The 27,599-nt window shown below is 37.5% G+C and overlaps 2 protein-coding genes across 4 annotated transcripts; one reads left to right on the forward strand and one right to left on the reverse strand.

Annotated features, from left to right (window-relative positions):
* Window positions 1-377: 377 nt before the first annotated feature.
* Window positions 378-18,217, forward strand: GTPBP8 (GTP binding protein 8). 3 transcript variants are annotated; one of them, XM_082683589.1, is made up of 6 exons: window positions 378-985; window positions 2,541-2,639; window positions 4,419-4,549; window positions 5,153-5,252; window positions 7,392-7,505; window positions 14,408-18,217. In XM_082683589.1, the coding sequence occupies exons 1-6, from the start codon at window positions 650-652 to the stop codon at window positions 14,474-14,476; spliced, it is 849 nt and encodes a 282-aa protein (XP_082539715.1). In that variant the 5' UTR covers window positions 378-649; the 3' UTR covers window positions 14,477-18,217. The 3 variants fall into 3 exon arrangements, with proteins under 3 accessions (XP_082539715.1, XP_082539714.1, XP_082539716.1); XM_082683588.1 differs by lacking the exon at window positions 14,408-18,217 and adding an exon at window positions 12,168-12,420 and having other exon boundaries at window positions 7,392-7,510; XM_082683590.1 differs by lacking the exon at window positions 14,408-18,217 and adding an exon at window positions 12,168-12,420 and having other exon boundaries at window positions 378-946; window positions 7,392-7,510.
* Window positions 16,177-27,599, reverse strand: RMP64 (ribonuclease MRP subunit p64). Its single transcript, XM_082683568.1, has 9 exons — window positions 27,390-27,599; window positions 25,631-25,785; window positions 23,978-24,057; window positions 23,477-23,608; window positions 22,965-23,042; window positions 21,972-22,333; window positions 21,736-21,797; window positions 18,797-19,050; window positions 16,177-16,804 (listed from the first exon to the last, which is right to left on the reverse strand). Exons 1-9 carry the CDS (start codon window positions 27,490-27,492, stop codon window positions 16,342-16,344), a joined length of 1,689 nt encoding a protein of 562 aa, XP_082539694.1. The 5' UTR covers window positions 27,493-27,599; the 3' UTR covers window positions 16,177-16,341.

The raw sequence follows: 27,599 nt of genomic DNA on the forward strand, positions 1-27,599 counted from the left end.
AGACGGACCACCTGGAACCAACATGCTGTTGGTTCTCACCATCAGTGAGAATGTCCCAAGAACATGGAGAATGGTGTTGCCACATCCCATCCACCAGACCGAATCCCTTTAATACTGATTTGGTCTGATCTTCCTGGACTTCGACAGTTCCTGGACTTCGACAGTTCCCTCTCGGACTCGATATGCACTGCCGCTCTCCACCGGAATCCGGTCTGCCGAGTGATGCGCACGTCAACAAACATCAATGATCCGTGAGATAACTGGATTCTCTGAGGAGTAAACAGGCCTGGAATCCACCAGAGCTTCACACGTTTGCTCCTTCGTGCGACACTCAAAGGCCACAGGGCCCAGGTGTGTCTTTTCACCTCTGCAAACTGTCAAACGACCTCCCTACAGTGATACAGAAGTCAAAGGCTCAGTCGTCAGTCTGCCGTTGAGCGTGAGTCAACCGTCAGCCCCCGAGTCCCCACCCCCGCCTCCCGGTCTCTGAGAAACCGCGGCCTCGGGCTCTCTGGATTGGAAGCGTTGCGACGGAAAGAGTGAGGCCAGATGAGACTACAATTCCCAGCAGGCATAGCGGAAGAGGTGTCGCCCGGGCGCAGGCCGGAGTTTGGCGCGAAGCCCTGCGCGGGACTTCTGGGAGAGGAAAATGACAGCCCCAGGCTTGCGGCCGATCACCCGCAAGCTACTGGAGCTTACCGGGGCGTTGCGGCGCGTGAACCGAGCTGGCAGCACGTTCCAAACCTTCGCGGAAGTTCTCAGGCTGCCCAAGAGACAAATGACGAAGCTCGCGTTCCCATTACAGGAACTCCAGCGGCACCTCGCTCCAGACGCGAGGTTGGACCTTCACGTGAAGATCTTCGACCCGAGCTTGGAGGACATCTCCAAGGCGGAGAGCGTCTTCACGGCCACCGGCCGCAACCGCATCGAGTACCTCAGCTCCGCGGTGCGTCTCGACCACGCCCCGGACCTCGCCCACCCTGAGGTGAGACTCAGGTCGTGAGGACTGGGGAGGCATTTTGCCCTCGCCTATTGTCACCGAACGAGAGGGATTTTCTAGCTCTGTGGGGACGCATAAAATTATCTTAACTAAATACGCATATATAGTTTTAGTTACTTTGGTAATGAATATACATTAAATGATTGTAAAAACCAAACCAGTGCAAAAATTAAATGGCTTTTTATTCTTTCTCCTTCTTAATTGACGTAGGGAAAAACATGCCGAGACAAATGAGACAAAGTGAATAGGAAAAGTGCAATAGTTACACAAATGTGATGGTCCTTTAACCCGATCTGAATTTCCTGTCGTGCAGAAATAATAATTACATACACATGGCCACAATGTGGTTTTTATTAAACAACTTTAGTGAAATTCCACGAGTAGGCATTTTATGCATGTCTTAGAGATCTCATTATTTGCAACTGCACCACTGCAATGGAAACTTTCCTTCGAATTAGAACTGCTATGATAGTTTAAATAGTCAGAACTAAGGGGAATATAAGTAGTTTCATAATTTTGAGACAACATCGTGTTTTGACTGAAGCTTCTGAATTGCTGGGCTTTTTGTCCAGTAACTTTTTGTTTCTTGAAATTTAGTTTTATTTATATATTATCATTGGATTTAATCTGGCAGAGCATTTGAAATTTATGCAGGACTCAGATCAATTCATACTGAAGGACTGACCCAGTCTTGCAAAATATGTAGCATCCCTGGCCCCGCCCACGAAGTGCCACCCAGTCCTATTCCTAAGTAGAAATGCCCTTACAAATTTCTAAAACACCCCCCAGAGGGTGATAACCACTTTCCCCTAGAACCACTGATTGGTATTGTACCCCCTTCAACATCATGTTAAAAAGCAGTCATGTATATTAATGGTTAGTATCGGGAACATTATGTTCCTTTCTACACTATAGAGGTCTAAAGGAGAGAAGTTTAATTGCAACAAGAGAATCAAGAGTAAAGAATAACCTCATAAATGCAATGGTGTTATAGTCAACTCTGGGAGTTTGTAGGGCAATGCAGTTTGAGACGTAGTTGTACTTTAGAATAAGTTTTGTTGACATGCATATAATTTTTAACTTCAAAAAACTTTGTAAATAAGGAATGCTTAATAAATGTCCCAGATGTTCTTGAGTAGTATAATGTAATTAAAGGCACAAGTTCTGGATATAGATGTCCTGAGTTTAAATTCCAACTTCTTCCCTTCTAGCTATATAATTTTGGGCCAGTTGTTTAGCCTCTCCCTGCCTCTAGTTTTATCATTTGTAAAATGGGGATAATAATATTACCTACCTGATAGGGAAAGATAAAAAGTAGATAAGAAAATTTATGCTAAGTGCTTTGAACAGTACCTGGCCCTGGGAATCATTCAGTAGATAGTAGTTCTATGTCAGAATTTGAGGTTCAACTAAACATAAGCCACCTTTTTACATGGCTAGGAAAGATAGTCGTTTAACAGATTTTTGCAGCGAATACAATATACAATAAAAATGTATATATAAACCTTGTACTCAGTTATCTTCTTTTTCCTTGTATAAGGTGTGTTTTATAGGCAGAAGCAATGTTGGAAAATCCTCTCTAATAAAAGCCTTATTTGCCCTGGCTCCAGAGGTTGAAGTCAGAGTCTCCAAGAAACCGGTATGTTGAAGGAAAGTGTTGGGGAGGCCCATGGGATATAAAAGAAACAGTATATTGAAATGTAAAACATGTCTGAACCATCTCTGAATTGACTAAAGTGACTAATTAATGTTGAGAGGTACAAGAAATCATACTTGCTAAGTTTCTAGAACAGTGATTTCTTTCAAACAAGTAGTAAACTAAGACATTTTATTGACACCTGTACCTATCCCTGAAGAAGAAGGAAGTATGTCTGGATTTATTTTGGTTGTCTTGCCAGTTTCTTGAGGAAATCTTTTGTTCAGATCTTTTCCAAAGAGTTGCTGCATGAAGTATAGTTGCCATTCTGTATTTGCTTCTTTAAGATTGATCATCTACTCCTGCCCTGATTTTAGAGGAAACTGCTTTGAAGTGATTTTTCTCCTATAATCCTATAATCTTGTATACTTTGCTAAGTCCTTTCTCCCTCCCTTCTTCTACTACCCCTTCTCTCTTTATATATAGATATAGATACAGATATATATGTATGTATACATATATATATATATATATTAGGCACACCCCAGTTTACCCAAGGCCAAATGATGTGATTACCCCAGCCAGTCTGCTGTAGTAACTTTCTGGCATTTTTAAAATTTCCTCTACTCTTTCTCAATGATGCAGACTACCAATATCTAAGATACTGTGTCATTAAAATTCACCCCTAGTTCCTCTCACCTTATTATCTATCCATGGCAAAATGTTCCCACCAACCTGCGGCTCACTGCCCCCCTTTTCTTTGCATTGGAACCCTTACATGAAGCTTCCTAGTCTTTTCTTGCTCCCCATTTCTTCATGTAGTTAATCTGGCTTCATCGCTAATGCTGATGATTGTAGTTCATTAAATCTCCTATCCTTAGGCCTACTCTGTCTCCTCAAATAACACAGCTAAACTCTGATTTCTAGGTAGGGTGGGTTCCCTTCCTGCTTGAGAGGACAATGGAAGATGTGTATTCTTGACTTCCTAATCTGTCATTTTTCTATGGATAGACACATCAACTGACTGGGAACCTAAGCACTGTTTTTATAGAATATTTTCTCTGAAAATATTTGTTCTAAGTTCAACAATTGACGTTTTAAGTTGCTTATCGTAATCTTTTGTTTTCTGATAAATAGCATCATTAGACACAAAACCATGACTTTTTACCATCTTTACATCATTTTAGTTTAACACATATTTTTAGTGTTGTACATGCTTTTAAAAAATGGTTTACCGAAAGCTCTAAAACCATCTAATGAAACATGCAAAACATCTTGATTCTAGGGAAGCAGTAGTCTAGATGTAACAAACTCTCAAGTTTTGCATCTAGGTTTTATGAAAACCTGTATGACTAACAGTAAGTATTTTTAGTTTAACCAATCTGTGCCATAATTTATATCTCTTTAAAATTTAGATAAATTATTCATCAGAGAATATTGACTAATGCAGTGACACCATTATAGAATAACCTTTCACTGAGAAAGAGCTAATGAAAAGACTCCAACATATTTTGGGAACATATTTCTAATCAGAAGTTCTTCTTAAGTCATATAGATGCTCTTAAAAAGGAATTGGAGGGTAGAAGTAGCATCAACTAAGCTTATCTACAGCCACTTCTCTTCTATATTCTTTTCCTGTATCATCATCAGCATAGCTAGGATTATATTCAGAACACTTAGCCTTTTAATAAATATTTGCTGATTGAATAGAAAATGTTGAGTCATTACATATATACAGGATGTATTCTAAGGAAGCTTTTATTTTTCCATTTATTTTATCAGGGGCACACAAAGAAAATGAATTTTTTCAAAGTTGGAAAATATTTTACATTGGTGGACATGCCAGGTTATGGTTATAGAGCTCCCGAAGATTTTGTTGACATGGTAGAGACCTATCTAAAAGAACGAAGGAAGTAAGGAAAATATTTTCTTATAAATCTAATCCAAAAGCATGTTATAGTTAATTGGATTCATGTCTCTTTCTCCCACTAGAGTTCGAGCTTTTTTTTTTTTTCTTTAAGATTGTATTTATTTATTTGTTGGAGAGAGAGAGAGAGAGCACAAGCATGGGGAGCTGCAGGCAGAGCAGGCAGTGGGAAAGCAGGCTCCCCGCCAAGCAAGGAACCCAATGCAGAATTTGATTCCAGGATCCTGGGATCATGACTTGAGTAAAGGCAGACATTTATCAGCTGAGTCACCAGGCATCCCTATTCAAGCTTTTAAAGGAAGGTACTCACTCATCTTTGTGTTCAGCCCAAGCAGAGGATCTTAGGTCTAATATCTGCTATTAAAATAAATTAATATTTAGTAAACTTAGTTATTGAAAGTAATAGCATTGAGATTTATTGGATTATAGGATGAACTTCTAATAAACTGAAAATTCCCTTTGCCTAAAAAATTTTTAAATTTTGGAGTGAAAATTATTCAAAAAATTTCTCCGCATAGTGAGGGTCAGGGAAGAAATGAATGAGTATATTTGATATTGTCATTAATTTTTTATTTCTGCATTCTTATAGTTTGATGAGAACATTTCTGTTAGTGGATAGTGTTGTCGGAATTCAAAAAACCGACAGTATTGCCATAGGAATGTGTGAAGAATTTTCATTACCTTATGTGGTAAGTATTTCCTTTGAATCATAGTTGCTATTGGAAATACCAGTTTGTGTGTATACATGTGCAAATGCTTGTGTGTGTGTGTGTGTGTGTGTGTCTTTTCAGTGAGAGAACAGTTCTTATCTCTGCAAGAATAGTTTTTGAATAATCTTTTTAATTATCAACCAGTAGTAGATAAGTTCTGTGGTACTTTAATTCTCTTTTCTTTCTCTCAGCTTTAAGTTTTCAGAATTATAGTCAAAATTAATTCATTTAGTGTTCCTAAGTGCTTTTTCCTTTCATTTTTTTAATGGCAATATAAATATTTGTCTAAAACATATTAGTGGCTCTTTAACAGCAGTTTGGCATATAGTACATATCGAAGTGTAAATGAAGTTGCAACTGAAAAACTTGCTAAAGCAATTTGTAGTTTAAGAACCATTGCAAGAAAATAACAGGCTCCAGCACATACAGGTAGGATTTTTATGTTCCTTAGGAAAACAATATTTCTTCTGGGAATATCTTACTTGTATTTTTTTTTCTGTTGTTTGCCCTAGAATAGAATACAGATTAGTAGGTTGGTATCCACATTTATTTTGCTTCATGAGTTTTCCAGATAACATAGACCTCTGAAGTTCCTTTCTAAGAAAAAGAATCCTTTGACTGTAATTTGGTTTCAAAAAAAGAAACCACTAAAATGTAACAGTGAAGTTTAATGCAAATCAAACCATGTTACTAGTCAGTGATGTTTTTGTTTTCTTGGGGTTATGGAATTTTGGGATTTTGCAAAAGCCCTATGAAGCATAAGCTATAACTACAGTTAGTATGAGGAGTCAAAGGTTTGATTATAGTCCACATAGTAGAAAATACCCAGTAGTGCCAAACTGGTTTTAAGTGATACAGTATTCCTGATTTGGTATCATAGGTACCAGTTTATAAAATTGTATATTTTTCTCAGCTTCAAATTTAAAGAAATTCTACTTTCTCTTTTGGAAAGAGGTTGTGATAGAGGAATTATGCCTCCTTTTAAATACAAGCATGTTTGCTTTTATGAGAAAAGACTCCCAATTGGAAGGACTCACAAGTCATTAGAAACCACATGCTTTCTGCTACTCACTTCTTTTACCATTAACATTTTTTAATAACTGGAAAGCATAAATGATTAGTCAGGAAATTTTAATTTTGTAGAAATTCCCCAGGAAATTGATGGATCAAAGTTTTACTTTTTAATTGATTTTATAATCATTCCTATAAGTGTAGTGAATATAAGATACAATAGCCTGATTTCTAGTTTTTCCTTTGTATTATTGCATATAAGGCAGAACCATTTTGTAGGTCAAAAGTGATTATAAGGTGGCAATTTTATTTGGATCAACCTAATACTATTCGTCTTAGTTAACATAAGATATATAGTGATCATATGAAATTTGTCTTATGTCAATTACAAATATGGCCCAAGGTCCTTTTCACTGGTCTTGAATCCAAGATATTTTGGCCCTTTGTAGTTAAAGCACCATTAAACAGCAAACACATAGTATATGCTTTATCCATTGCATACATTAACTCATTTAATCTTCATGGTAACTCCTTTTGGGGGTGTTGCTTTTATTTTATAGATGAAAAAATAAGTATAGAGAGAATAAGAAACTTACCAGGGTCATCTAGTTGTTATTAACCATGTGTAGTTAGGGGCGCCTGGGTGGTGTAGTTGGTTAAGTGTCTGACTATTGGTCTCAGGTCAGGTCATGATCTCGGTATGGTGGAATTGAGCCCTGCAATGGGGCTCCGCGCTCAGCCAGAGTCTGCTAAGTTTTCTGTTTCCCTCTCCCTCCCCCACCACTGTGCACTCATTCTCTGTCTAGAATAAATAAATAAGTCTTTTTAAAAAATTGTAGCTAAAACATAAAATTTTGTATTAAAGATTATTTATTTATTTATTTATTTGACAAGACAGATCACAAGTTGGCAGAGAGGCAGGCAGAGAGAGAAGGAGAAACAAGCTCCCTGCTCAGTAGAGAGCCCGATGTGGGGCTCAATCCCAGGACCCTGGGATCATAACCTGAGCTGAAGGCAGAGGCTTTAACCCACTGAGCCACCCAGGTGCCCAAAATTTTGTATTAAAGACTTTTTATTTCTAATGCTTAAATATTTATTTTCTTAAAGATGGTATTAACAAAAATTGACAAATCTTCCAAGGGACATCTTTTAAAACAAGTACTTCAGATCCAGAAATTTGTTGACAGTGAAACACAAGGATGTTTTCCTCAGTTGTTTCCTGTAAGGTAAGAGCTGAATTATTTTGTAACTTTATGTACTAACATCCTTTCGTATTACATAGTATTTCTTAAATTGAGGTATCTCTTAAAATAAGAGGAGTTTGGAAGACTATGCACTTAACCATGATTTATTGGTACAATCCATCAGCGTTTTTATTTTTTCTTCCTTCTATTTTGTCTTCCTTCTACATGGTAGGTATCTTCCCTATAGGTATCTTCATTCTCTTTCTGCCTCATCCTAGCTCAATCCTAGATCACAGCAGAAATAAAAACTTCTTACTTTATAAAATCAGCTAAATAACAGCCACAATAAAGATACTACCATGCTTTTCTCAATTTCAAAGAAAAATTATCTTTATGGTAGAAAGCTTATTCATGCTGTGAGGAATAAAAATTTTTCTTTAAAAGGACCATATGTAAAGAAATGTTTCCTTTAAGTTAGAATTAAGCATTGGTAGCAGATAGAATGGTTACTTCTAGAGCTGACAATTTTGAGATATTTGATAGTTTAGTGATGAAACATGAGTTTCATATACCTTGGATATACTGTACCTTGTACCTTGTACTAGAGCCGAGATACAGTGCCACTCCCATTTGACTTTCTTACTCTCACTTCTTTGTGGAAAGTAATAGGGTATTTGCAATGAGAAATAATTAAAAACAAGTAATAGTTGTGTATGAAACTGTCCTCTAATCAGTCATTCAAGGTCCTACCAATCCAGATCACATTTAAATTGTTTGTAATTATGAACATGCCTATCAGAATCCTTCGTTCAGTCATTCCTACAAAGTGCTCTTTTCCTTTGACTTTCTTTCAAGTATTTATCTTGTTCACTTGTCTGTGTCCCATCTATATAATGAAGATTCCTAAGGGCAGGTATGAAATCCTATTTCTTAGAGCCCTGAGCATTGGCATAGAAGAATAGCTATTCTTTTAACTGTTTAATAAGAAGGAAGTGAGACCTTCACTAAAAATGCAGCACAAACATAAGATGGACAGATTATGGCTTAACAGCAGCATTTATTGGGGAAAAAATTAAGTTTTAGTTGACTGTAAGCTGAATTTGAATTAACAGTTTATTGGAGCTAGGGAGAAACTGACAATGTTTTCTTGACCTACATTAATAGAATTATAGTGTTCCAAGCAAGGAAATGATCTAGCACTAGCTCCACACTGCTTTGAGCTACAGGCCCTCAGACCAATCAGGATAGACTGTGGCTAGACATTAAGAACTAGAGTTATCTGAAAACAGATGGTCTTGGGGAAGGTTACATCATTCATAATACTCACCTGGTCCTCACAGTCAACATCCCTATTTCCAGTTACGGTCACAGGTCAAGGAAATGAAGTGGGTTGCAGAGAGGTAATTGTTTAAATAGAAGGAGCATAGGCTTTGGGGTCAGACAGCCTAGATTTTGCATGGTTCCTCTACTTCTTGGCCATAGATTTTAAAGCAACTTACTTCATTTTCTGAGTCTGTTTTCTCACTAGTAAAAATATGATTGTTACAAGGATCAAATAAAATGTATTGTGACTGATGCACTCACAGCCATATAATAAATGTTAGCTTCCTTTCTTGCCAAGTCAGTAAGTAGCAAGGTTAGGCCAACAACCTGTAGTATCAGATTCTCACTACTTTTTAAAGATACTCCCTTCTTTAGATACATCAGCATTCTCTCCTATATGACCCTGGAATCACTGCTGCCACTGTACTTGCCACAAGTGACCAAGGCACTGTAGAAGCCATACAATTTTAAGTTTAATTGAGATGCAGGAACCTGGTGACTTCCAAGAACTTCAACATGTACTGTATATACAGGAATTTGGCATACTATACTATGTAGCTCTCAAAACCCAACTCAGAAAGTAGCGTTATATACGTTCCTTGGTTTTATGTGCAAGACCAAGTCCTAGTCCATCCCTCCAGAAAGAAGTTTGGCCTGTTCACGGAATAATTATTATAAAATAAGTCGGGTTTTATTTCCTTCTTATACGATCCTTGTAGGAGAAAGGGGGAATTATAGTCTAGCAAGCTTTGGCCTATAAGGCTTTGGCAAAAGTTAAATGCTGAACTTAATGTCAGAACTCTGCCCCAGCTGAGTACGGATTTGTAAATGGAGTAAAGCCCCTAATGATGCTGGGATCAATATGTTTTTATAGCTGTCATGGAGAAATATGTAAGTAGGTAGAGTATAATTGCTTTCTATATAGTGGAATTCCAAGCAAAGACAATAGACTCTAAGGAGAAAGAAAATCACATTAATTGACAAAAATGTTGCAGTTGAGTTCAAGATGCCATAATTAGTGTGTGGACAATCTAACTTCTATTTCTCCTTCAAACTATATAACTTCACTTATAAACCAGAAATCATTATAGGCTGTTCTCAAGCAAGCAGCTTTGGTCAAAAAGTCTAAAATGCTATAATATATCAAGAAGGGAATTAAGAGTACAGCAGAAAATATTTTGCCTGTTTTATGTACAGGTATATATGATTCTTGTATCCACAAAAGTTATAGTGTATTCATAAAAGTCCATGTATCCTGAGAAATCATGTGGTCACTTACAGCTGACATATGGATGGAATTAGTAAGATGAGTAGACAATAACAGACACAATAGTGGTGATTATGATTTTTTAAAATAACCAAAAAAAGGTCTAAATTATCAAGGTTGTTGAATCTTTGTCACAAAAAGAACAAACTAAAGAAATCAAAACTTATAGTCTGGAAAATAAAAAGCAAAATAGAATATATTACAATGATATTTTTCACAGAAATAGAACAATCTTAAAATTTGTATGGAACCATAAAAGACCACAAATAGCCAAAGCAATCTTACAAAGAACAAAGTTGAAGGTATCATGTTCTCTGATTTCAAACTGTATTATGAAGTCACAGTAATCAAAAAGGTATGGTACTGGCATTAAAAAAAGAAACATAGATCAATGGAACAGAATAGAGAGCCCAGAAATAACCCCACAAATATATGGTCACTATGACAAAGAAGCCAAGAATATAAAATGGGAAGAAGGCAGCATCTTCAGTAAATGGTGTTGGCAAAACAGAAGAGCCACATGCAAAAGAATGAGACTTAGATTACTGTTTTACACTGTATATAAAATTAACTCAAAATGGATTAAAGACTTGAATGTTAAGGCCTGAAACCATTAAACTCCTAGAAGAAAACATAGGCCCTTAACATCAGACATGGCAATGATTTTTTGGATCAACACCAAAAGGGACTACATTGAACTGTAAGAAAGCTGCACAGCAAAGTAAACCATCCAGAAAAGGAAAAGGTAACCTCCTGAATGAAAGAAAATATTTGCAAATCATGTATCTGATAAGGGGTTAGTAACTGAAATACATAACTCCTATAACTCAATAGCAAAAAAAAAAAAAAAAAGATTAAAAAATGGGCAGAGGATCTGAATAGACGTTTTTCCAAAGAATGCACCCACATGGCCAACAGGAAAAAATGAAAACAAAGATGCTTAGCAGTACTAACCATCAGGGAAATGCAACCAAAACTATCACAATGAGATACCACCTCACACCTACTGGAATAACTATTATCAAAAAGACAAAAGAAAAAAAAAAAAAAGACAAGAAATAACAAGCATTGGTGAGAATGTGGAGAAAGGGAACCCTTGTGCACTCTTGGAAATGAAATTAGTACAGACACTATGGAAAACTGTATGAGATTCCTCAAAAAATAGAATTACCATATGATCAAAAAATACCACTTATAGGTATTTCTCTGAAGAAAACAAAAAGTCTAATTTGAAAAGATATCTGCACCCCCATGTTCCTGCAGCATTGTTTACAGTAGCCAAGATATGGAAACAGCCTGTCCATTAGTAGATGAATGGACAAAGCAAATGTGGTATGTATATATATATATATACAATGGAATACAATTCAACCATTAAAAAAGTGAAATCTTGCCATTTGTGACAACATGGGTGGATTTTGAGGGGATTAAGTTAAGTGAAATAAGTCAGGCAGAGAAAGACAAATATCACATGATCTCACTTATATGTAGAATTTGAGAAACAACAAAAAAGCAAAATCATAGATACAGAAATTGGTGGTTGTCAGAGGTAGAGGTTAGGAGATAGGAGATATGGGTGAAGGGGATCAAAAGGTACAAACTTCCAGTTATAATCAAGTCATTGAGATGTAATATACAGCATGGTGGTGTTTATACTGTATTGCATATTTGAAAGTTGCTGAGAGCAGATCTTAAAAGTCCTCATCACAAGAAAAGGAAGAATTATAATTATGACTGGTGACAATAGTTAACTAAATTTTATTGTGATCATTTCACAATATATACAAGTACCTAGGCATTATGTTGTACAACTGAAGCTAATATTACATGTCAATTATACCTCAATTTAAAAAAAAACAAACAGTCTGCTTAATAAAAGGCAAAGTAGTAGATATGGTGAAATTTTTAGGATCCTGAAGGAAACTGGATCAAATAATGTGTATCATCAGATTTAGAATACAAGGTGGAAGAGAGGAAAGGTAGAACAAATCAAGACATTCTGTTTCATACATGGAACTCAAAAGTTTTTAAGCAGTTTTTAAGTTAGATGAATTCAGGTATGTTACTACATCTTAAGTAAAGAAGAAAATTTTTCTTTTCTTTTCACAGTTCCGTGACCTATTCTGGAATCCATCTGTTGAGATGCTTTATAGCAGATATAACAGGGAATCTTAAGACTGATGGCTTTGGCCAACTGGAGTTGAATACCTAGAATTTCAACATTGTTTTAAATGTTGTGTATCTGTAATTTGCAGAAGGAACATTTCAGTTTTAAAACCTGCATCTTTCCAAAGCACAAATGAATTTGTGCTGGGGAAAAAGATCTTGTAAATAATTAAATTGTGCAGTTCATTAGAACAGATACCCTTCTTATTTTTTTTTTTTATAAAAAAAAAAAAAAAAGATACCCTTCTTATTTTAACAGCGTTTCTGTTTTAACAAACTGACAAACAAGAGCATATAGAAGTCCATAATATGAAAACCTATTTACTACTATGTAGAGAATGGTTTTTATTGGGCTTTTGTCTTTAAAGAAAATGTCTGTTATGTATATTTAAGTATTAAAATGGACTAGGTAAAAAGGGGCTACTTTTCTGTTGAGCACTTTCAGGTAGATGGAAGATAAATGCTTCTCTCTATGCCTATAATTAGTCTTTTTTCCAAGTCCTTATTTGAATATAAAATATTCTTGATAAAATTTCAGTCAGTCCATGCTGAAAACATCAGTCTTTGCAAACTGGAATCCTTCACCTTCAAGTGAACAGGGATTCAGAATCAGAAGATCAGAATTTAAGTTCCAGTTCTAGTATTTATTAGTTTGGGCTTTGGGCAAATTACTTGATTTCTCTGCCCTTAATTTATAATTCACAAAGCTACAGAGATTAAAATGGTATTGTACGTGTAAAGAATATCTGTATACTCTGTATATTCATAAAGTGAAACCAACGAAGAATACAGCAAAATTCAGATTTATCACAGAAAGCCTCTTGTCATAAAGGAGGTAACATTTTCTCTACTGAAAGACAAAACCAAGGACTAGTTTTAAGTGAGAACACTGATATTTGCAAAAGGGAGAAGAAAAAAGTTGATGGACCAGTGTAGAATTGGTACAGTAAGATTCACAATGGAAAGATAAAGCCGTACTTTGAGCTAAAGTTAACAGAAAAATTTTTTATGAAGATGCCACTGACCTGTTCGTGTAAGTGGCATAGCTTTTCAGGTGAGGCTGAATATTAAGATTATAGCAGTAGCCCTGGTTAAAAACTAAGTCTGTAAAACAAGTTTGTGGCTTTTTTAGGGAATTCAATTATGAATATATTTTCAGTTTTATAATTGATAATCCTGGTCTATTCTACCACCAGTGTTTTAAGCTGAAAGAAACAAAAAACTTTATGTAGGCATTCACAAAGTGAAATATATGGTGACAATAGAACAATCTTAGAAGTCATCATTTTGCCTGCCAGTATTACTTTACTTCTTATCTTAGCCTTGGTTCTCCTAAAAGCAGAGCCCAAGACAAGTTTGCATACAGTCGTTTATTTGGCAAGTGACCCCAGGGAATAGGAGTGATGGAAAAAGGAAACAGAAGAAAGGAAAGTCAACCAATGATGCAAGAGTTGGACATCACATAGGTACTAGTCTTGATCTTGAGGCACCTTTTGGGGAGAATTAGGAAACGTGCCTCTGTGTTGCCTTTGAAGTGGGGAGAAGGTGGCTCCACACTTCTTCCAACTTGTGCGTGCCTAAGGGCCAAGCAGTTCCTGCAACTTGTCAGGAGCATGAGAGAGGTCTCTGGAACATCATGCAAAGTGCAGTTGTCCACTCCTACTGGAAACTGGTGGCCACAGGAGTGGCTGAAGTAAGGTCAAGAGGATTTGGGCATGGGAGGTCTCACCACAGTGCTCTTATGAATGATCTAAGTGTTTTAATGCTACCAGAGGGGTAAAACCGGTATTTACGATGACACTAACAGTATTTTTTTTTCTTTGGTTGGGGTATGGAGACCAGAGGGAGAGGGAAAAAACAGAACTTTAAGGGGGTTCCACACTTAGCACGGAGCCCAATGTGGGGCTCAGTCTCATGACCCTGAGATAATGGCCTGAGCTGAAATCAAGAGTTGGGTAGTTAACCAACTGAGCCACCCAGGCACCCCCACTAACAGTAGTTTCTAATCTAATTTACTAGTAAGTTATGGTTTGTATATTTTAGATTTTACTTTTAAAAATTTAAGATATTGGAATTTCAAGTTGTTTGGAAAGATTAACTGATCTAAGATATTACATTTCTTATAAATATGTATAAAATATCATTTGGTGAACACATGTGAAGCTTTTTTACTATTCCCCCAGAATTCTAAGGAGCAAGAGAGCAGAAGAGGAGATGAGGAAACTTACTCCAAAGGAACATTAATTAAGTAGAAAAAAGTGAAAGGCCTGTAGTTCAATCCAGGCTCTAGCCTCCATAGACAAATCACTGAACACTCTGGTTTTCTCACTGAGGGAAAATCTCTTTGAACACTTCCAAGTTTCTGATTCTTGAACAATGATGCCACTTCAGATGAAGCAGTCAAAGTCCAGGGAAACTAACTGTGTGGATTCATCTGCAAATGAAAACAGAAGCAAGACTGGACCTTAAATCTTAAAATCACAAAAGCTGATGGCTATGGCTAGACTTGTTATAAATGAGATCTCCCTAGTATTATCTGTGTTTTAAGGTACTAAGTAGCTACTATCACTTGGTAGGAAGCCAGGAAAAATATAAACAATGAAAAGGGACTAGAAGTGTATTAAGAACTTTGAAGTAAATCAGGATGTTTGCAAGGCTTCAGGAAAAAAAGAATCTAAAGTGGTGTTTGACTTTACTTTGCAGGCTACTTGCATCAGATCACCTAAGCGCCTTGTTAAAAATGCAGGCTTATGGGCACCTGGATAGCTGAGTCAGTTGGGCATCTGACTCCAGATCTCGACTTGGGTTTTGATCTTGGGCTCCATGAGGTCATGCAGGCTTCTGTCCCTGTCCCCTGGCTGTGTTTATCAGTCTCTTCAAAAGGGAATCTGCATTTTAAACAACCCACCAAGTGATTCTCAAAACAAGAACCCCCAGTAGAGATAAGTGGGAAAGGTGCAGAAAGAACAAGTCCAGATAAAGAATGGAACGGAAACAGAGGGAGGATGGTGAAGCAAAAGGGTGGGTATCATACATACTGGGGAACTGTTTTACTTTTCTATAAGTCTACATGTAACAGAAAACTTAATACCACAACCTTCTTAACGAATAGAAGCTTACTGACCTAATTCTAGTAAACTAGAATATTTGAAAATATGTAAGATTTACCATCTCTGGCAATGGTAAAACAATATAAAAATATCAGATGGTAGCATCAACAGTAAATTATTGATATATGTGTGGCCTCATTCCTGGTTCTGTTTTGTGTAACTAAGCTTTATTTTTTCATTTAACTTTCTTATCTACTTCTACTTTGCTATCTTCTTTGTATTTCATGTATGGTTATACATGTCACCTTAATTCCTTTTTGGAAAAAAAGTTTATTCAGAATCACTCACTAGTACCCAAATAAGTAAACCAGAAAAAAAACCCAAAAACTTTTAGAGAACTCCAAAAGCATTTTAATTTGCCCTCCTGTGAGATAAGGTGAACAAATGAAGTACAATAATGGTAGTGACCAGTCCCTGAGAATACAGTTAGTGGCAAAATTTTTTAGACCCTTTGATGATCAATTCTAATTTATAATCAAGTAAGCACAATCATTAGAAGCTACAAATATGGGTATTCAGAGATGGACTTACCTACAACGGAGCCAGTTAAGACCAAAGTGACTTTTCAAGCACTCCTTGATACTTCCTAGGCCAGCTGACTCCCTATATAACCCTAAAGCACAGGGTAGGGTTTTATAAACCTAATTACTCAGTTCTTAATTCCCTGGTAAATCATAAAATTATTCTGTTTTTCAGGGACCCACCAGGTTTAATCAAGGAATTATATCTGCTTTTCAAGGACAGGATATGGTAGATTTCTTTTTTCATCTAAACCCCTGACACAAAGTCAAATTCAAAATTTGACTAATATTCAAATACTTGTCAGTTAAATGACACAGAGCTACTATAAATGTTTATTGAACTGAAATGAACTGCTATACAATGTTACACTAAAGCAGCTCCTCTATGAGTCCAAGTCTTTCCAGATTTTTTTTCAGCAGTTCCACATAAAACAGCAGGACACCAGATCAGTTTGTTAAGCACTTAAATGTCTCACAAATGAGCATCTAAACTCCCATTAAAGCAAAAATATCATCAATGTCATCTGTCTCCTTAATGGTTCCTGATGTATTATGTTTGTTCATTTGCAGTATTGTCCATGAATCAGTTTCATTTTCATTGCTTCCTGTAAGGTTTTCATGAATTTGTTTCTCTTTAGTTTGTATGACAGGATTTGAAATTCTGCTACTCAGGAGAAGCTTACTGTTAGGGGAGAGATCAGTTCTCTGAACTGTATAGTGCGAGAGTCGCCATTTACTGCTATCTGTAGCATTCTGAGTCTCTTGAGGGGATGGCTGAATTTCTTTTGAAAGAGTTAACTGCAACTTTCTCTGTAGTTTCCTCTGTTCCAGTAAAAATCTATTCTGAGTTCTTCTTCGTCTCACATGACGCTTTGAAGTTTTGATTCCTGAGCCATGAAGAAGGCAGTTGCAAACAGATGTTTTTATGCACTCTAATTTCTTTGGCAAACTTTAAAGGACAAGAGAAAGGTAAAATCTGGGATTAAGACACAGAAAGACATTTTCAAAAACTTTTGTCTCCCTTTTTGTCAACTCCTAAAAGAAAAGTACACAAAACTGTATAGAGGTCCTATAACTGTGTACAACCCCAGAATCATCACAAAAAATAAATAGGAGCTTCAACCCAAATCTGTGTTTTCCGAGCAGAGTTTCCCTCTGATTCAGATTATAGCCAAGTATGTCTCCATTTTGTTCCCTAAGTGAAGTACCTCCTACAACTGCCTAGCAAGGTAGCTGTCAGGTAGCTCCCTGATAACCACCAAACTGTTCTTAATGTAACAGGAGTGGAGCTGGGGAAAGGATGTTATCACAAATAGAACATCCGCCTGGATGCATTAATCTATATCCGGATAAGTAACTTCATGTTGTAGCAGGGAGTGAACAAGGGAAAAGGAATCAAAGTCAGGGACGGAGTTTACCTAAGAATGAGAAGACAGAGCTTCTGGGGTAGACCACCTGATACCCTGGGCTGCCCTAATTGTGATTCATACATCTTCCTCAAGTGTGGGAATTCAGAACTCAAATTGCTGATTATTTTAGGTGCTTTGCTTCTGAATAAGGTATACTGCGACAAGGTACATTACATTGTCTTGTAATGTTCCATTACATTTTGAAATGTGTTACATTTCAAAAGATGTTACATTTCAAAAGATTAGCACGGATCTGTAACTTCTACCCCGTCACTCCCCCTTTTTCTTTTTAAATAAATATATAACTTTGAGGAAGCCTTTATAATGTAGTGATTCAAGACCAGTTTCCAAAAGCTTTCCTTGTCTTACTCTAAGTGGTGATTTTTAAGTGGGGAGAGGGTAAGTGTACCTCCTAATTAAAATGGAAATAGAAAAATATGTGAACAGAAGAATCAGAGGATCTGAATTGAGTTCTAGATCTCCAGATGTAACAATCTGAACAAAATCCCCTATATCCTCAGCTACAAAATGGGAATAATACTGCCTACCTCAGAGAGCTATGGACATTATGCAAATTTAAAACATACTACAGCATATTGAAACAGCAAAACAACAGTACAAAAGAGCAGGTTTTTTGTGGGGTAGGGAATAATGGTTTAACCAAATACCACTTTGTTACCCTTCTCACTAACTCTTAATTGTTATCATCTGTCTCTTCTACCCTTCTCCATCTCAGGCTGAGCTCCACCCTAGAATGGATCATTTTTAGATGGCTACAGTTCTTTAAAGGACCTTAATGTAGAAACCCTTCCAACAATTCTTTCCTTAGGAATACTTAACTTCTCCCACAGCTCTCAATCAAAACTTGTTCTTGTTGATCTTTACAGCCTTTTTTGTCTAAAATTGTTATGATGGGCATCTATTATTTTTTCAATAAAAATATAAAACCCTAAGGCATCTGACTTATAATGCTTCAAGTAATAGTGACTCACAATCAAAGATAACCACCCTTAAGCAGTTCTGTGAACCTAAGAACCAGAGGGAAAGGAAGAAATCAATACATGGAGAGTCTGGCACTCATGAACAAACATTACCTAACCCTAAGCCCAGAGTCTGGTGTGTACTTCTGCTCTCACACCCTCATCCTGCTGCCCTGAAGCTGTGGGGAGACTGGCTGTCTCACCTACCAGAGCAGGAGTGAGAGCTAGTGCTCCATGAGGATTAAGTCCGTCTTACACAATGCATCCCCTGGCTTAGCATACCACAAACACTCCTAAGGCTTTCTGAATGAACAAATGGAATGGTGAAGAATATAAATGAATAAATCTAATTAACCAAGTTAACTTTCTTCTTCCCAGTGAGACAGCTGTGACCAACAAAAGCAAACAAAACTGCAGTTTGAATAGATTCTTCTTTTAGCCCCCCTAGGGGGGCTATCCCATTTTTTAGAAAGCTAACTTGAATATATATATACTTTTGCCCTAAATAACAACAGAAAAAATAAAGGAATGGAATTCTTATTATATACCTACCTACACCCTTGAGCTTCTACATGTTTAAGCCGGTTACTTTTAAGAAGTTTGTTACCCAGAAAGGAGGCCAGAGCCTTGAGTTTTTTGCTCCTGCACCACAAAATTGCTGTTTGGATTTCTTCAGAAAGTTGAATGAAATTCTCAGCCTTTCGAAATCTCTGCACAAAACTTTTGGCACAGGGAGTTCCTGTTGTTTTCTGAGAAGAATGTTTGGTTGCCTTTAGTTTGGACTGAGAACATTTTAAGTTGGTCTCCTGAAATATGGAAAGGTGAGAAAAATATATTGGATTTCCTATTGACTTACAAATATATAACCAGAGAAAAGTTGACCCCTATGAAAATTAGAAAATGTCTTTTTAAAAGAAGGAAAACTTTTAAAGCTCACTGTGCTTTCCTTTGTCTTAAAAAACAATGGGGGGGGGCGCCTGGGTGGCTCAATGGGTTAAGCCGCTGCCTTCGGCGGATTGAGTCCCGCATCGGGCTCTCTGCTCAGCAGGGAGCCTGGTTCCCTCTCTCTCTCTCTGCCTGCCTCTCCATCTACTTGTGATTTCTCTCTGTCAAATAAATACATAAAATATTTAAAAACAAAACAAAACAATGGGAAGTCATCAGAGAGGAAGACAAACCATGAGACTCTTAACTGTAGGAAACAAACTGAGGGTTGCTAGAGGGTAGGTGGGTCGGGGTTGGGGTAACTAGGTATGGGCATTGAGGGCATGTGATGTGATGTGCAATGAGTGTTATATGCAACGGATCAATTACTGAACTCAACATCTGAAACTAATGTTGGTTAACTAATGTTGGCTAGTTGAATTTAAATTTTTTAAAAAACTTAATTTTTTTATCCACTGCTACTAACACAAGATTTTTTTCCTCCTCTATGCAACAACAGACCCCATCTATAACTAAATTCAGATGTGAATCATAATACAAATATTCTAACACATACAGCTATTTAATCTATACATAAAAATGAAACTGAATAAATATTAGTCAAGGTCTATCTGGTAGGGAAAAGAAAAATCACTGAAGAGCCCTTTCCCTTGACATTACTAGACTATCACAAATTTGTTTTTCACTTATTTCTATACCAAGTTACTCCTCAATGATGGGTCAAAAATGTTACTGAAAATGCACAAAGGGATGATGCTGAATGTGTGTTAAAAATGCTTAACTGAGCAACACTTCCAATTCAGCCATCTTTTGATGTGTCTCTTCAAACCCCATCTTTCTATGTTAAGTAAAGTCTGAATTATACCAGCCTTCATTGTTTACAAAAATATGCCACTTACTAGCTCTGCTTTCATTTTTCATTCAAAACTGCTCCAAATTTCTCACTTTCAAGAAAAACATAAAAAAGTAGTAGAAGATATAAAAGTCAAGACCTATCAATACTTAGTGTTGGTAACTGATAAAAGAAATTTGACCTTAGAAGCAAGCTGAGCATGTTAGTGCTAACTGTTAAAACTGTGGTAGTGATTAGTCATGAATAGGGACTGGGGACCAACCAAATGGCTTTAACATCAGCTCACCCAGGAACAGATAGATGTACTGCAGAACTTTCAAGGGTCAGAGAGCCATAGTTCTTGAGACAGAGTTGACAAAACGATTTGGGACTGATATAATGATAAAGAACAAAGACTATGAAACCAAACTGTGTTCAAATCCCAGCTTTGCCCCATACTTGTGGTGCGGCCTAAGCAAGTTTCTTGTCCTTTCTAAGCCTCAATTTTCTCACCTGAAATATGGAAACAATAATAATAGCACCAGCCCAACAGGGCTTTTGCAAGGATTGTAGGAATTAACACACATAAAGCATTTCAAGAGTAAATGCAATATACATATTAGCTATTATTAGGGCTATGATGATGATGATTCCTCCCTCTAGAACTCATAAATTGGACAGAATATAAATCCAAGCTAGAATCCTTGTAAACATTCAAGAAAGAACTCTGATTTATCAAAAATAATTAAGAATTCTTAAATAGAAAAGAAGATATCATCCATGTAGGACACCAGGAGAAAACAATCTGAGGACAGATGATAAAAGAAGTAGTTACCACATGAAAGTGGGTAACACTGATGTATTTATCTGTTGCTAGGTCCAGAACAGAATTTACAGACAATGACTAAGAGGGATCATGTTAAAGCTTGAAGCCTAACTGGGAAAGAAAGAGAAGCCTCCTGACGAAAGATGAGGATGACAGTAACGATGAGAGTAGTTAATAACATCTGACCACAGTGAAGTGCTTAACCATACTCCAGACTCTGGGCTGAAGACTTTACATGCATGGAAACTGCATAACCCTATGAGGGGCATACTGTATTAGAAAACAGAGGTATGGGCAGGTCAAGAAACTTACATAACGCCACACCGCTAGTACCAACTAAAGCCAGGACTCAAACCATTTCTGTCTCACTGCAAAGCTCATACTCTTTTTTTTTTTTTTTTAAGATTTTATTCATTTATTTGAGAGAGAGAGAACATGTGCAGGGAACAGAAGCAGAGGGGGAGGGAAAGGGATAAGCAGATTCCACACTGAGTGCAGAGCCTTAATATGAGGCTCAATCCCAGGATGCCAAGATCATGACCTGAGCCAAAATCAAGAGTCAGACGCTCAACTTACTGAGCCACCCAGGCACTGCCAAAGCTCATACCCTTAACACAATCCTACACCTACAATGGATCCTAGAGACACTTTAGAATTCTAGCAAAACTCTGAGTAAAATGTTTTTGAAGACATTCTATAACCTGAATTTACTGGATGCACTCAGTCCCTTGGGCCTCTATTCATTCAGAAGCTTAGGAGGAAAACTAAGGTGGCACTAAGCTGAGAGCTGGGGATAAAAACAGAGACTCAATCTCTGCCCTTGGTAAATGGTATCTATTCCACAAATTAGCAGAAATCATAAGCCATAGTAATAGAAGCCAGACAAACCTGAGTAGCTTTGTGTTTCAGCTGTTTGCAGAAAGCTCTCACATCAAATTCTGATGACTTTTCTGTAGAAATGGAGAGACCACGGATACAAAAACTGTTTTCAATATCATGCTATTTTCATACTATTAGCATACAATTTTCAAATCAAATTCTTAAGTATATGACATTTCTTGCCAAATTACTACAAAAGAAATAAAGGGACTTGTAAAAGTCTGTGCTATATAAAAGTAAATTACCTTTGAAAACTTTCTTATTCTTTATTGGCTGTCCAAGATCCACATTATTCTGTGTATTGATCCTCATTTGTTTAGCTTTTTTGGAAATTCTGAGTATAGTTTCTTGGTTAAACCTTGGTGATTGCTCTTTTGTTAAAAACAGTTTATTTAACAGTTTAGTTACTCCTTTAGCTGCAAAAGCTGTAGGCATTTTTTTCTTAAAGACCTCAAAATAGGGCTGTCCTAAAAACTCAGCAATATCAGAAGGAAAAGTAAAATCTTTGAAGTAAGGCAGTGGTTGAATCCTAGAGACCTGCTGAAGCAATCTGAACAATGGCTCATATAAAGACGTCAGCCTTTTCAAAACACCTTTATAAAGAACCCTAGAAAAAGACAGGAAGTCATGAATTAGCAAGCAATTATAATTTGCAGCTTATGTAATAACCACAATAGATTCAAAGCTGAAAATAAGTATCAGTCTGCCACTATAGATTAAAAATCCTCTAATACATATTTGCGAAGAGCAAGATTAGTCCAGCCCAAGCAGAAAAACCCAAGTACAAAATGTTACTTAAAACTAAATAAAGTACTCAACGAGAAGGTGTCTCAAAGGATATGTATGGTTTTAGCTACATGGTGAGATTTTAGGCAAGTTTCAGATTCTCTACATCGTCTCTGTTCTTTTGGAATATCTTAAAAGAAGCAAAAATTAAAGCTATTTCCATTACAGAAAAGAATAATAAGTTAGCTGTTATTCATTCTAATCTTATCACCTCTAAGAATAAGCAGAATACACAAGATGATCGCAAATAATACTTGAGAGACCCAAATAATACCTGAAAGACATCAAAGACGTAACCGTGAACATTTAGGTTCCCAATCCACCACAAGTAAAACATGAATCAAGTGAAGAAACAGAACCCCTGCACCATCAGCATCCCAGGGGAAAAAAAATATGAAAACCTAGGCTGAGTTAGATGAAAAAGAAATGAAGGATTTTATATACATACATACCATAACCTGCTCACCAGCCCAACCATCACAAGGTTTAAAATAATGAATTCTTGCAAGCCTAGGTGCTTCACAGTCAAGCTGGAGAATCAAGTTAAAGTTGGAAAACAAAACCAAAGTAATCTGAATTTTGCAAGTTACGTTTACGAAAAAAACACATGGGAAATAGAATTTTCTTGAAGAAATTAAAGCCTTAAAATGTTCTATTTCAGTCATGGAAACTTAAAGTAATATGCACTCTTCCAGAGCTCTCATTATTTAGCTTCTATGATGTAGAATTTATAACTGTCAGTGCCCTTAGGATAATACATGCTAGATGGAGACTGACAGTCTCTGGCAATGGCTGTATCAGGCAATTCCTAGGAAAAGGAGGCCAAGATGCAAAATTTTAAACATACATTATAACTTCCTATAACCTCCTTCCTATAACCTCATAGCTTTCAAACAGAAATACCAATTAAATATATCCAAAGAATTCCAATTCAGAGGAAAGCATTTCAGTTGATCAAGGATACAGAAATGTCTTGCAGCAACAGTCCAAGAAGCGAAGTAACAACTTGCAGGCTCCCAAAATCTTCATGAGCACCAGCTCAACCACTGGTTGGCTAGGAATGACACATGCCTTGGTATTTACAGGCTGATTTTCACTTCACAAAAATGGAAAAGAATTTTATTTTCTGTTATTTTCATTCTTAAACTTCATTACTTGTGAAGCACTTACAGAGCTATTTTCAAGCACAGATGAGCTGGACACTCCTCACTGGAGTTGACTGACAACAATGTTTCAATATAATCTATCTTGACCCAGAGTTTAGTGTCCTGCTAGACCCTCCCACAAACCAACAGAGGAGAGATTATCACAAATACGAGGTGCCCCTTATTAAAACAAAATTTGTAAAACTCCCCAGTTGGGTTGTATCCCAACACCAAGCAAAGAAGTCCAATGGAGATCACATTGAAGACTATGAGTTCCCAGCCCACCACACAGACCATTACAAAGCCACTGGCCCGCTTACTTGGAAGAAAACAACTCAGACAGATGTTGAATTGAACCCTCCAAATCCATGTTTTTCAAACGTTTTAAACACTGTTCAACCTGAAAGGGGAAGAACAGCTCAAATTTATATCACACAAACATGGCCACTAATATGATCACAAAAGCAAAGAAATGGAAAAGTTCAAAGTATGGAAATACACTCAACACAAGAGAATACCTTCATTTTAGGGTAAAGTAATGTGTAGCCCAAAAACAGAGGCCCCTACTTAAAGATGTGAAATTAACCCAGCCAAATGCATTTCTCAAATCAGTTTATAACTAGGAATTTACTATGTGTCAGGATGTCACTGATGCTCTAAAGGGCACCAAAGTAAGTATGAGATTATTCTCAAGATTTTTCTGAAAAACATGCTTTCTAATAGTGAAACTACTAAAACAAGATAGTAAAGCTAAGAGATTTCACCTTTATTCAGAAGACAATGGAGAACCATTAAAAATATTAAACCTTGTTTTAGGATGATTACCCTGGCTCTGGCATATAGAACATGCAAGCATAGAGGAAAAACTGGAGTTGAGGAAGAATAATTACGATAGCAAGACAACTAAACGTTGACAAGTTCTGAAGAAAGAAGATGCAGCCAGAACTAAAAGAAGGAACTAGATGCAGAGAAAGTTTTGACTGATCAATGGACTGAATGGAAGAGATACCTAAAAGGAAGATGCAGAGAAAACAGAACACCCAATTTTTCTGATAGATAATTATTCATAGCTTGGAAGCCAGGAGGAAAAAGAAGTTCGATCTGATATGTTCAACATGAAATACATTCAGGTTTGGTTTTGGAGTAAAAGACTCATAAGGAGATAAAAATCTGCCCCAGCGAAGAAAACTTAGGGAAGAACCACACACTCCCAGATCTTTCTTTGATGAAGAAATCTCCATTCTTTTTGCCTTAAGTAATGGGAGTAGAAAAAAACCAAAGGGTACAATCTGTAAATTTAGAGAACATGTCTGTTTCACCCCTGTATTCCGAGCACCACGCACAATGCCTGGCACATAGAACTTACAAAAAATACCTGCAGAATTAATAAGGTGAATGAATTTATGACCTTATAAGGAATCCAGCTTAGGAGACTTGTCTGTATAGGGTAGTCCCTAAATTGAGGGCCCAACTGTGTCTTAAACTCTAAATATTACGGAAACCACTTCCCATAACTTGTTATACAGCTATTTAGTCTAAATATTACTGATTAGATTATATGCCCTATAATATATAAACCACAACTTTGTTCTTTTTATGATTTTAGGATTTTCATTATGATTAGGAAATTGTTTCTGAATGCAACACTTTGTCTTGCTCAAATCACTGTATCTGTGAACTAGGCAAAAGTACTGTAATTTATTATGTCATATATAATGGAATTTTTCATAAAAATTACCCATTAGAAGCAAGACTGGCAAAGAATTAAACATAGTACCTTTCTAAATAAATTGCTCTTTGAAATGGTTTCAGGGAAAAAAAAATGAAATCCCACATGCAACTGTGGACTGATGATTTATGAAGTCACAAGTAATTGACTGGGTTTCCCATAATAACAAAATATTAAGTGGCAGTGCAATCTCATTTTCATCAAGCAAACATGTTGAGTCGTAAACGCAGGGCTTCCTCCTTACCTGTTTGAGGGCTAAATGGGGCTTGTGGCGGCCCATCCTGTTGTGATTGCTGTAAAGGACTGCACATAGCACATCTGTCTCTGCATCTAAGATTTGGTTCTTCAGTGACAGTGTAACAAGACAGCATTCTCTAATTACAGCTGCAACACAAAGGTCTAAACCAGAGATATTTAATAAAACTTAGTATGTATTTCTATGTGAAATTTATTATGTAAAAATACTCTGAAGAGTATTTCCCTTATTAAGGGGATTAAGAACAAATTAATATAATCAGCTTTAACTACAAGAACACTATTAACAATTTTAAGTATGTGAGAAGATGGAAAATGGTGACTGATGATACAAAGTCTAGAAATCATCTGTTAAACAATAACACGTATCTTCGTATCACATTTTATTATGATTTTTAAGAATCTTTCATATCAATACTTTGCAGTCATTTGGTGTACACTTACCTTAAGTACTTTGATGGTGGGGTACCTGTTCTAAGCTTCTCTAAATCCCCTAAATCCTCTATTTTGTTACGTACATAAGCAAGGCAGAATGGATATACTCTTAAAAGCAAAGGTGTGGTATGAGTGTACTACTTTCAGGTAAGAGAAACAACTGTGCCAACTGTTATGTAATGTATGTAACCGTAATGTAATGTAACTGGAAGTTACACTACTTGATGAATGTTTGACTGAACACGGGGTGCTCAGAATGATATAACAGCTTCCTAGTCTGAAAAGCTGTGAAGTAGAAGATGGAGGTAATGTCTCTGTGTCACTAAGGGAAGCACTAGCATCCCAGATGGACGGACTATAAAGGCAGATTACTACAGAACAGGGAGAACTTTATTTTGTCCCAACTATGTGAAGCCAGAAAGGACTGCTTTGAGAATGGGGAGTTGCTGAATTTCCAGGCCTAACAGAATCCTGTTAAAGAATTTTTTAATAGAGGAAGAGGAAGATTATAAATTGCGCAGGTTGGATGGATGGTGAGGAGGATGTGATTAGATAGGTGGTATTTAAAATTAACTATCACTTAAGTATCCATTTATCGTATCAGGCACTGTTCCAAATGCTTTCTAACTGTACCTCTTCCTCAAAACAGCCCTCTGAGGCAGGTTCTATGTTTATCCGCATGTGAAAATGAGCTGAGCACAGAAAGGTTAAATAACGACAGCCCCCAACCTGCCCACCTCCAGCAGAGCCAAGTGCCAGGATTCAAACCCAATTTGGCTCCTGAGGCACGCTCCTAACTACTGGGCCCTACTGCCTGAAAACAGCCGTACCACGGATAAAACACATTAAGAGCACTTTCCCCTAATGACATCATTAGACGCTTTCAACAACCGGTGATAGGCAGGGAGCACTAATCCTAACCCGTAATACAGATGCGGACTGCCGTCTAAACACAGAGTGCCCCTGCGCCTTCCTAAGAGATCAGGACACAGACTGCAGGGTGGAGGGGCTGCTGGTGGCCGGAGGGAGCCCAGGCTTTCCAGGCAGCACTTCTCCCAGACGCCAGCGGCGCCCACCTCTCTCCGCTCCGCTGGGAGCGGGGCCGGGCCTCGGGCGTCCGTCGCTCCAGGCACGGCGTGCCGTGGGCACAGTGGGTTTAGTGAAGGATTCCAAAGCAAACCAGAGCCCCTACAAAATTCCTAGCAAACTCGGGACCGAGGGCTCAGGAAGTCCCGCCCCCACCGCGCACGTGCGCCGGCCCGGCCGGACGCCGCCTCCGGAAGCGTCTGCGGTTCTCCGGGCCCTTCGCTCACCCAGAGCTGCGTCGGGGTCCGGTATGGTCACTGTGCTGCGGCTCCCCGCCTTCGGGATTCTCGCGCGGTTCCACGGCTCCAGGCCCGGCCGCACCGTAGCCATTTCGGGAGGTCGGGGAGGGGCGCGGAAGGGCGGAGCTCGGTGAGACCTAATGAAGAGACCGAGGGAGGAGAGAAGAGAGGAAATCTGGGGGAGGGAGAGGACAAGGG

Source organism: Mustela nivalis, assembly GCF_964662115.1.
Source record: "Mustela nivalis genome assembly, chromosome: 1".
Classification (NCBI taxonomy): domain Eukaryota; kingdom Metazoa; phylum Chordata; class Mammalia; order Carnivora; family Mustelidae; genus Mustela; species Mustela nivalis.

Excerpts from the sequence above, each read along its gene's own strand:
- GTPBP8 (XM_082683588.1), top strand. The coding sequence starts at position 650 with ATGACAGCCCCAGGCTTGCGGCCGATCACCCGCAAGCTACTGGAGCTT. Across the intron at positions 5,253-7,391 it reads AATTTTCATTACCTTATGTG|ATGGTATTAACAAAAATTGA; the intron begins GTAAGTATTTCC and ends ATTTTCTTAAAG. Across the intron at positions 7,511-12,167 it reads CCTCAGTTGTTTCCTGTAAG|TTCCGTGACCTATTCTGGAA; the intron begins GTAAGAGCTGAA and ends TTCTTTTCACAG.
- RMP64 (XM_082683568.1), bottom strand. The coding sequence starts at position 27,492 with ATGGCTACGGTGCGGCCGGGCCTGGAGCCGTGGAACCGCGCGAGAATC. Across the intron at positions 23,043-23,476 it reads TGTTGCTGCAAGACATTTCT|CTTGACTGTGAAGCACCTAG; the intron begins GTATCCTTGATC and ends TTGATTCTCCAG. Across the intron at positions 19,051-21,735 it reads TGAAACACAAAGCTACTCAG|GAGACCAACTTAAAATGTTC; the intron begins GTTTGTCTGGCT and ends TCCATATTTCAG.